Here is a 10,963-nt window from a genome sequence, read left to right on the forward strand (position 1 = left end):
ATATATATATATATATATATATAAATGAATAGAAAATGGAGATCATTGTTTAATGTCCGCTTTCCATGCTGGCATGGGTTGGACGGTTTGACTGAGGGCTGGCGAACCAGAAGGCTGCACCAGGCTCCAATTCGATCTGGCAGTGTCTCTAGATGCCCTTCCTAATGCCAACCACTCCAAGAGTGTAGTGGGTGCTTTTGATGTGCCACTGGCATGAGGGCCAGTCAGACGGTACTGGCATCAGCCACTCTTGAACGGTGCTTTTTATGAGCCACCATATATATATATATATATATAAATAGATAGATAGATACACACACACAATAAGCTTCTTTCAGTTTCCATCTACAAAATCCTTACCAGGACAATAGTAGAAAACACTAGTCCAAGTTGTGACCTAATGGGACTGAATCTGAGACAACATGCTTGGAAGCCAAGCTACTCAGCAGCACTTGTAATGCCTGCACATATGTCTAGTTAAACCATTTCATGTTGCTGGTTTTATTTTGAATCCTCACGTTTCTAGTGTATCACTGTGCCCTAATCACTGTAGTTACATTCTGGATAAATAGTTTTACTGTAATTAAGCCTTTCTTACTTTTATGGGATATAATTTGAAATTTGTAGTGAGTTTTACCATTGTTTCTTGTATTATTGCAATGGGTTTGCCGTGTTTGGTGATTAAATGGTTTTAATTCTGTAAAGGTGCTTTTACATCATTAATGCTGCACTGCAGAAGCAGAATGTTTAAATTGTTTGTTTTTGTATTTACAGAGTGTGTGTATATCTGTGTATGTGTGAAATGCTGAAACTTCTCTTTACACCAGCTTTGATATTCTGTGTATTTGCTTTTAGAAAAGAAATAACAGCAACACATTGTTTTCATTAACCTGATTTGTTATGGGCTTTGTATTGCTTAAGAGAACTTTTTGCTAATTCCCAAGTCAACCCTGATCCAGTAAATCTATGATCAAGGTTGTTTTAGCCATGACACATCACTTTTATGGTGGTGATGTTCATTTATAACCATCACAGGTTCTCTCGGGAATTTTGATGAATCATCTTTTATGTTTGTCTACTTTGCTGGAGTGTGTTTCTGTTATCAATAAATTTTCACATCTATTTGTGCAGAGTTGTTACTTTCACATTTCTTCCAAGCATGTAGATGTGTGGGTTGCTTCATCCATTTCTATTTTCTGAATTTTCATTATTCAGCTGGTATTCCAGGTATAAGCCACCTTTCTTTTCTGGTATATCATACCCAGATTTAGATTACTTAGAATATTCACTAATATTTAAGATTGTTGGAAATAAAATTTGCAGATTTTGCAGCTGGTTTTAACACATCAAGCAACTACACATAAGCTTTCTTCCAGTGTTTATTCCAAAACACATTTATCATATTGATTCCAAGAGCACAAGAAAATCACCTCATAATCTACACCCATCCTTTATTAAAATTATAATATTATGGATTACTAACTACACCTTGACAATGTAGATTTACAGTATTTATATCCAAACTGTTTCTGACTTCTGATTGCCATCAGATATTTAATTCTTGGATATGTACATGGTCTGAGATTGAGTTCAAATCAGCCCAAGACTACATAGATATTCAAGCAGATGAGGTTAATAGTGTGGAAAAATTATAATTTCAGTAACAAAACAACTCAGATACTTCTATAATGTATTTAGTTTCATCATCTTTGTTTTAATGTCCATTTTTCTGCATAGGGCAGACAAAAGTTGTTGAGGTAGATTTTCTACAGCCAGATACTCTTCCTGTCACCAACTCTCAACTGTATCTAACCAAAGTAGATATTTTTATCATGGAAGACTAGAAAGAAACATCACTTTTACGGTGGTGATGTTTATTTACACCCAGCACATGATGTCAAGACAAGAGCACACACACACACACACTCATACATATATGTTGGTTTCTTTCAGTTTCTGTCAACCATATCCACTCCACTAGCAAGGCTTTGGTCAGCTGGGGGCGATAGTAGAAGACACTTGCCCGAGGTACCATATAGTGGGACTGAACCCCAAACCACATCTTTGGGAAGCAATCATTCACATCAAATGAAAATACTAAATTATGTACAAGCATTTTTTCTAGAGAAAATCACACCTAAATTTTAACTTTGGCACAATCTTTGCCAATGTTTTACATTATATGTCACTTATTTCTGAAATTTATCATGGGCTAGGTTGTTGATGACTGACTTCTGATAGCCTATAAACACTTAGCTTGCTTAATCTAGTTACTTAACACCTACAGGCTACTTATTCATAAACTTCATTCATAGATATTATTTACGTCAATTCAGGTGAAATAGAAAAATGCTTTTCTCTTCCTTTCTAACCTTTACTCTGCTCTCAAATACAGTTGAGAAAAGAAACAAAGTGGCAGCTGTAGGAGTACTTGAACTCTTATTTTACCAGATTTCTGTTGAAATTCACTACTTTTGTTTCAGTTAGTATTTTTTAGAATAATGAAGACTTTAGTAAAATAACTCAGTTATTCTTTTCTAATATAATCATAAGGCCTGAAACTGTTGGGAGAGAGGGCCAGTTGATTAGATCGACCCCAGTATGCAACTGGTACTTAATTTATTGACCCCGAAAGGATGAAAGGCAAAGTCGACCTCGGTGGAATTTCAACTCAGAATGTAAAGATAGACAAAATACTGCTAAGCATTTCGTCCACCGTGCTAACATTTCTACTAGCTCGCTGCCCTAAATAATTCAGTCATTGTTAAGATAATGTTTAGAAGAAATTAACTTGAAATTTTGATGGAAAATTTTAATTTAGATCATTTTAAAACAGGATGTTTGTATCATAGAACCACGGGTGGACTCAGGCAGGCTGGTACCAACATGGCTAAATGATGCACAGAGTCACCGCTATCTTAATTCGGTTCTGATGCTTTCGATTAGACCAGTTGCTTTCAAAGATGTAGTAAACTGCTGGAAGATATCTCTGGGAAGACATTGAATCTATAACTTAATACCACTGAAGAAGAGCAGTCATTTCTGTTTGTGATGGATAAAATATATATCAGATATTAAAATGAATGATTGACTGCCAGTTTTCCATACACTGGTCTTGGGTAGGTGGGGTATTTTAAATCCCAGTTGTTGTTCATTCTTTTCATGTAATCAATGGACGGAACTTCTCTACCTCGTTTGTAGGAATTATACAGGTCTTGGTTCAATTCAAAAGTCCATTGCAATTGCTCCTGATAGTTCCATAACCTGCAATGGCTTCTCCCCACCAAGCTTCTCGTCTTGTTGTGTCTCTAGTAGTATGCCATACGATAAGTTTTATTTGATTTTCACTGCTTGGTAACTGCTGCGAGCTTCTCTGAAAACTTGCTTCTTTGCATTTATCCAGAGAGAGAAAAAAAAAAAAATTTTATTCTTTTTAGCCAAGTTTGTACTAATAGTAAGTACATGAAAGAGCAGCAGTTCTCTAATGTTGACATGACTGAATTCTAAACCATATTTGTGTGTGTGTGTGTGTGTGTGTGTGTATTTCGGTGAGGGATGATAGAATCAGTATGAACAAAAATGCATTGTGATATTTGTTTTGTTTATTCTCTCCTTTATAGCTACACTGATTGTTATTCATCTTTATGCAGCTCATAGAATATGTACAAAACTAAGAAGTGCCTTTGAGGATTTTCCCCAGTGATGTTTACCATTTATTACAAAATGGAAGAATCAAAAGCTTTTTTTCTTTTACATCAGTGAATTTCTCAAATTTGTTTGAGGAAAATCACAAAAGTATTAAGTAAAAAATGAAACTTTCTAGATTAAGTATTTTTACTTCAAGTATTTAGAATTCTCTCTACCACACACATAAAGGTGAAAATTCTAATATTACACTATTTCTTTTAGATTAAAATGTTCAAATGTGAATTTGAATTGTGCCAAATGTGTTGTAATTAGTTGAAGGTTTTCTTTTTCAGTCTCAATAATCATACAAACCCTATGATTGCAACAGACGATACTATCATAGATGATAGTTTGATTGCACATAGATGAACATTTATTTTATACTATGTCATGTGCCTTCTTCATATATGTAATGTGTGTCTTATTTCTTTGTAAATAAACTTTCTCTCTTTCTTTCGTCCCTCTCATTGCCTTAGATCATCGGAAAGCTGTGCAAATGTGGATCCTACCTGTTCCTCTCAAGATAGTGCTTTACTGTCGCTGCAGTCAGCTTCTGTTCCACACCAGTCTGGCTTATCTACAAAAAAGACTTCATGGAAGCATCCTGTGCCTGTCAATAACAGGTGTTAAATGATTTTTACACTTAGCACTAACTGGTTTGAGCATCCGAATAATTCCCAACTTTAAAATATGCTGTTTCATATTACCCTCATCGAAATAATCCATACAGTAATGAATAGACAACTTTTAAAAAGGGATCTAACATGATAGAAATTAGACAGAAAGCTTATGTACTGCTTTGTACATCTATTATAAGTATGGCTACTTCTATTTTGTTCTCGACACAATTTCACTTTAAGACAGTGAAAGAGAAAGCATCTGCTGTTTTTATAAAAATGTCAGACAGTAGAGAGCAGCAAACTAAATGCATTACAGCATCTATTTTTATCTCTTTCATCTCTAAGTTAAAATCCCCAAATATTCACTTTTCATTTAATTAAAGACAGGAAAATAAATAGCAGTCATATACTGGTGTCACTGGAACCGACACCTGAAAAATTGGCTTCTTGATAACAAGGCAAAAAGTGAATAAATTTTCTTTCACTTTGGATCGACTTCATTTTGCAATTATTATATCAATAATTTCATAGATGGAAAAATTTGATTTTGTCAGTATCAAATTCCTGAAATGATTATGAACTTGCAAGAAGAAACTAAATCCAAATTGGATATGACTTCTGTATCGATATTATTGCTATATTTAAAATAGCCATCCCCCAAAATTATATAGGAAAATTAAATTTCAATAAATTTAAAAGCATTCCATTGATTGAAATAAATCTTTTAAAAGGATCAACCTTGTGTCACATGACTGATAGGAAAGTAAAGATATTACTTTAATAAAATCATTATGGGTGTCTTCTAAGTTGCTGGAGAAGATTAGTTAAGACAAAGATGGATAAGGCTGGTGGATAAGTGTAATTTCATTTTTTTTTTTTTTTTACCCTTACTTCCTTTCTTCCCTCAGACATACAGGTTACTTCTTTATCTTTTTTTTTTTCTGTCCACTTATGAAAAACGTCTTGCCATATCTTTTCATGCATGCTGGTTTGCCTGATGCATGTTTTCATAATAACAACTTCTAAAAAATAACGTAGATTATGTACGTAGTTACTGCTGTTGCTGTCATTAATTATACTAACACCACCCTAATTATTACTAAAGATGTTAATCAAAAACACCAATTGTTATATTCACCTTATTCTCAACTCATAAAACTACTCTAAATCTATGTCATGGTTCTAATATTAACTGCACTAATTCTGCATAAATCTTTTAGCTTTATTTGCACTTATTTCTATTTCAGTTTTGTGTTGTATCATTTCTGTTAGAAGATTTTTAGCAATTTTGTAACACATTTTTACTTTCTTTTTCTTTTTTTTTTTTTTCTTCAAATAAATTATAGTTTTCCAATTTACAGAATTCTTGAGGACTTGATGGAATTATTAACTAAATAACAAAACTTGACTTTTATTTCTATTTCTTTCATTTAACTGATATTGGTTTCATTTTTCTTTTTGTATCTAACCAATGTATTATTGGTTTAAGTTTTTCTTATTTGCTCAGCATGTTTATAGCTAAGTTTATATTTTTTTCTAAAACACACATATATATATATATATTATATATATATAAAATTAAAACTAGCTAATTTAGAAACATTTTACACATACAACTGTAATTAGTCTATTATATATTACATTAAAATATAAATTGATATTTATTAGAGAAAAAACGTATTTATCAAAGTTTATTAATCCATTTGTTTCAAAACCAAAAATATGTTATAGTTAGAAATAATAATTAATATAATAAATTAAAGGGATAAACTTTTTTAATACATCAGATGTTACCTGTAATTAATTATGATTCTTGTAGTAAAATTAAGCGAAGTATCAGTAATTAATTTGAAAACTAGAAAAGATGGGAGAAGCAGGCATGGTTATGTGAAGTTAGGGCTTCTATGTGGTTTTGGACTTGATCCTTTCTTGTAGCATATTAGTGTAGTGTCTTCTGCTATAATTTCATGTCAACCAAAACCTTGTAAGTGAAATTTGATTGACAGAAACTCTGTAGAAGTCTACTGCATATATGTATTAGTGGATCCAACATCCTCAGTCCTGCATAGACTATTATGCCCAGTCCTTTCTCCACAGAATACTGCCCCTCTGAAATCTCCTTGCACATATCTTTCCTGTAGGTATTTATCTGGTTGAGCTGCAGCAGTTTAAACAGAACATTAACAGCATCAAGCTCACCAGGTTTGGAGGGCCTGCAAAGCTCACAGGCACTACCCCTTCCTCCAAACTCAACAAGTAACATATATCATCATCATCATCATCATCATTTAGCATCCATTGTCCATGCTAGCATAGATTGAATGGTTTGACCAGAGCTGGTAAGCTGAGGGGCTGCACCAAACTCCAGTCTAATTTTGTATGGTTTTTATAGCCGGATGCCCTTCCTAACACCAACCACTCTGAAAGTGTAATGAGTGCTTTTATGTGCCACTGGCATGTGTACCAATTGTGTGACACTAGCATCTGCCATGACATATACATATATATAAAACACTGCAGGATGACAGAATCAGTATGAACAAAAATACCTTGTGATATTTGATTATGTTCTGTTTGTGCCCTCATTATATCTAGATTGATCATGTGATTCTTTTTTGTGTGGTTCATATATGTAAGTACTGCTGTTGATATTAGTGACAAAAGCCATTGAAGATAATGCCCCAGTATGACTACGGTTCAATGAGTGAAGCCAGTAAAAGAATAGCAAATCATAGCTTATGTAATGAGTCTTTTGCCAAAAAATTTACGTTTGTAATGCTTTGAGCTTTTAGTTTATCAGCTAGTTTCATTATAACTAACCATTATTAATGCTGGATATACATTCAACAGTTTGCTTTCATTCATGCTTTTCCAACAGATATTAGTTGTATCAGTGCTGCTTCTCTTGATGCTGGTTTGTTGTTTATAGTTTTGGTCAGCCTGAAGACCTTTACCAAACATGTAACCAATCAAATAGTTAAGAGTTTCACTACACAGATTACATTCCAGATAAGCAATACTCCAATATGTTCTGAGAGGCAAAGCTGTAGAGTCTACTTTGGAGTGGCTGGGTATGTAAGGTACAATCTAGCAAACAGGGCATGTTGTGTCTAATTTTCCATCCAGTCTGTTTTAGTTTGATCAAAAACTCTGCTGCTTTGTTTGTATGGCAGGTACGTCAACAAGCTTAAGGCAGGTGAATTCAAACCATCGAAACTGTGGCTTATTTTATTGATATGAAATATATTTCTGATTTTCTAACAATTCAATTTATTCACTTTGATCTGATGGCTTTTAATAATATTATTGAATGACTTCCTTAAATGATAAAATTTGAAGTGTCTTTTCTTACTAAATACTTTGATAGACTTTGTTATACTTTATGGAGAAACATTTATTTCATTTTGATTTTTGTTCATATATTATTATTATTATTATTATTACAATTTAATATAAATTTTCTGATCTGAATATATACTGAACTAGTTTCATCTTAAATATATTTTTGTTTTAACTTTGTATTCCTTTAGATTTTGAGTTTATTGTTTTGGAATTAAATTCTCTTTTCCATCAGTTATTCAAATCCAATAACAAGCATAAATGTTTACACCAATTCTTTTAGCCTGCACTTTTGTCATTAAACATTATTCTTTGAAACTAAGTTTTAAAACAAATATATTTCTTTGATGAATTTCAAACTGAATGCTAATGTTAAATGAACTTAATATTACTGCTTAAGTAAAATGATGATAGGTTCCCACCACCCCAAATCTTCTTTTGTGGTGACAACGTTCCTTTATCTTGAATAATATCATTCTATATTTAATTTCATATGTGAAATCTCAGTTTTATTGAGAAGGAGAAATAATATTTGTGATAATCATGCCATTTCAAATATCATTAAGAACATCAGCAAAATCAGCTTCAATGGAATTCAGAAATGCTGAATTGTTCACTAAAACAGTTTTACTTGACTACCTCATTTTTCACACATTGTAACATAAGAATGTAATAATTCACAAAAAAAGAATTTAAAATGTTATTTGATACCCAGATTCATCTGAAAATAAGAAATGTATGGAGCAAGCATAATATTTTAGATTGTTAATTATTTTCAATGATTGTGGTAGAAGATATATTTCTGTGGAGTAGAATACTGACGGTTCCCAAATATATTTTGGCAAGTTGAGAATTATAAATAGGAGTCAAGTCACAGAAACATCATTATCAAGCACCTTACAAATCTAACACCCAACACACAGTTTTAGGCTATTTTTTTTATTTGTATAGATCTAGAACCTTTATGTACTTGACCTAGGCATGATTTGAACAACTGCACCTTCATATTCTAATTTATTACTTCTAAGTATTAATTCTGGCTGTTTTAATGCCCATGCTAACTTCTGCTTTTCACCTGCACTTTGAAGTAAAAAAAAAACTTCAAAATATTTTCATTCACCACATCAGAAACTGAGCATATACCCATTTTAAAACAGATATAAAATTTACTGAACAAATTCCAATTAATTAAAATTGCCATTTTAAATTTCCCTCATATAAATTGTGGCAAATTGTAATATTGTTTAATAAAATGAATGTTTTAAATTCAATGTTGAAATAATAGTTATGTTTACTAGTCTGTTTAGTTAAGTCTTTTCTCATTAATCATTATTTATGTTTTTCAGTTCTATTTTATATTGTCTAAAACTTGTTTTCCAGGCTTTTGGGGCTTTTAGCTAGAATGCTGTGTAGAAACAATGTGTTGTGTACTAATATTATAATATCACCTATCCATATTCTTTTTTGCAATCTAATCATTATAGATTATTTTTTGTAAACACATATTTGATTACAAAACTAATTGGCACTGTGCTTTTAATCTTTTTCATGTTATTATTTGTATCATTTGTGAATTTTATGGATGGTATAATTTGCTCACTTTTGATATTTCAGTATATATATATATATATATATATATATATATTTCACTGTAAGTTTAAACTAAATCTAGTATATAATTGTTTTGAATGTCAACAAATGTCATAGAATGGTTTTGGTGATTCATTGAACATTGTTTTACGAAATTAACAAATATATCCACAAAGTGTGAGTGTGTACATGTGTCTATTTGAATTTTGTTCTTTTAATAAATATCTTAAAATATATTTTCTGCATAAAAACATTTTTAATATTAATAGTTAGTTTACTTTTTCAATATTAATGAAAATTTAATTGCGGTTGTGATTTTTTAATTTTTTTTGATTGAATGTATTTATCTACCAATAGTATAAAAATTGAAATTATTTACTCTATTCTTTTTATGATTCATTTTAGTAGTCAGTATTGTTACAAAGAACTATACTGTTCTTTGCAAGAACACAGAGCTGAATAAACCATTCAGCTCAGTGAATAGTTTAAAGTAATAATAAATAAATGAAAAAAATAGCATCTTAGTTAGAAAGCTAGCTTTACTTGTGATAGTAATCGTTTTTACAAGCAGAGAAAATAACACACTCCTTGCAAAAATTAGTTAAGATTTTTTGGATGATTGAAATTCTATTTAATTTTTCTTAATGATAATTATAAGATTTATTTAAATAATTAGAATTACAAATATAAATATTTTTAATTAGATATTTCTAAATTCTTGATTTCAGTTTTATTTTATTTCTTTTTTGCATGAAGTTGTGAAAAGGATATGTGTATATACATGTGTATGAATGTATGTATATATGATGTTATAGATAGATAGATAGATAGATAAATATGATAAAAATTTATTGTATTTGTAAATGTCATATTAGAAAAAAAGTCTTGTATATTATTTGATTTTAATGTCAAGTAGTTAGAATTATTTCTGATAACAAGTACACAAACAAATTTATTTCGTTAGCATTAAATATTCATAAACACATTAATTGATTATCATCATCATTTAACAGGTTAGCATGGGTTGGCTGGTTTAACAAGACCCAATGAGTCAGTGGATTGTATCATACTCCAGTGTCTGTTTTGGTGGGGTTTCTATGGCTGGATGCCCTTCCTAATGTCAGTCATATTACATAGTAACCTCATTAGTGCTGGTACATTTTTCACAGCACCAGCACTAGTGAGGTTACCATATAACTCATGAAAAAACCTGAGTAGAAGTATAAATGAGTAGAAGACAGCTTCATGCTAGGTGTGGAAGAAATTAGAATATGATAGACAGGACAGAAAGAGATTGGTTACTGTAGACAAGATGCATGGCTAACTTGTTTAATAGGTGGGAGTAATTGGGGTAGAGCTGAAAAGGAAGATAAACATGGTGACTAGGTATCAGAGTGAGTACTCAAGGTACAAAAAGGTGAACAGAAAATAGTGAGGAGGCAGACAATCAGGAAGAGTGGACAGGTAAAAGTTGCAATAGTGTGAGAGGAAAGTGGGAGATAGTTAGAGATGGAGGTAGGGTTGAAGGTAGTGATGATGAACAAGGGTAGAAGGTAAATATAAGTTGGGGGAAGGTGATAAGCATTAGGAATATATGTTCACAGAAATGGCTCAAGGGAGTAGAGATGATGACTGACAATAATGAAAGTTGAAGAGCAGCAGAATAACAATAAACTGTAAATAGGAAAAGGATGAGAGAGGGGGTGAGAGAGAGAGGGGTGAGAGAG

General features: G+C 31.7%; 1 protein-coding gene across 17 annotated transcripts in view; it reads left to right on the top strand.

Moving 5' to 3' along the window:
* Nucleotides 1-10,963, top strand: part of LOC106875208 (dual specificity calcium/calmodulin-dependent 3',5'-cyclic nucleotide phosphodiesterase 1A) — a 1,568,460-nt gene that overhangs the window by 1,497,644 nt on the left and 59,853 nt on the right. For 16 of the 17 annotated variants that reach the window (XM_052973317.1, XM_052973316.1, XM_052973336.1 and 13 more), the window contains one exon: nt 4,164-4,310. The exons of the other annotated variant lie outside the window; for it this stretch is intronic. In XM_052973317.1, the coding sequence (XP_052829277.1) occupies nt 4,164-4,310 (147 nt within the window). The remainder of the gene's footprint in view (nt 1-4,163; nt 4,311-10,963) is intronic. 17 annotated transcript variants of the gene reach the window in all.

Source organism: Octopus bimaculoides, chromosome 1, assembly GCF_001194135.2.
Source record: "Octopus bimaculoides isolate UCB-OBI-ISO-001 chromosome 1, ASM119413v2, whole genome shotgun sequence".
In the NCBI taxonomy this organism is placed as follows: Eukaryota; Metazoa; Mollusca; class Cephalopoda; order Octopoda; family Octopodidae; genus Octopus; species Octopus bimaculoides.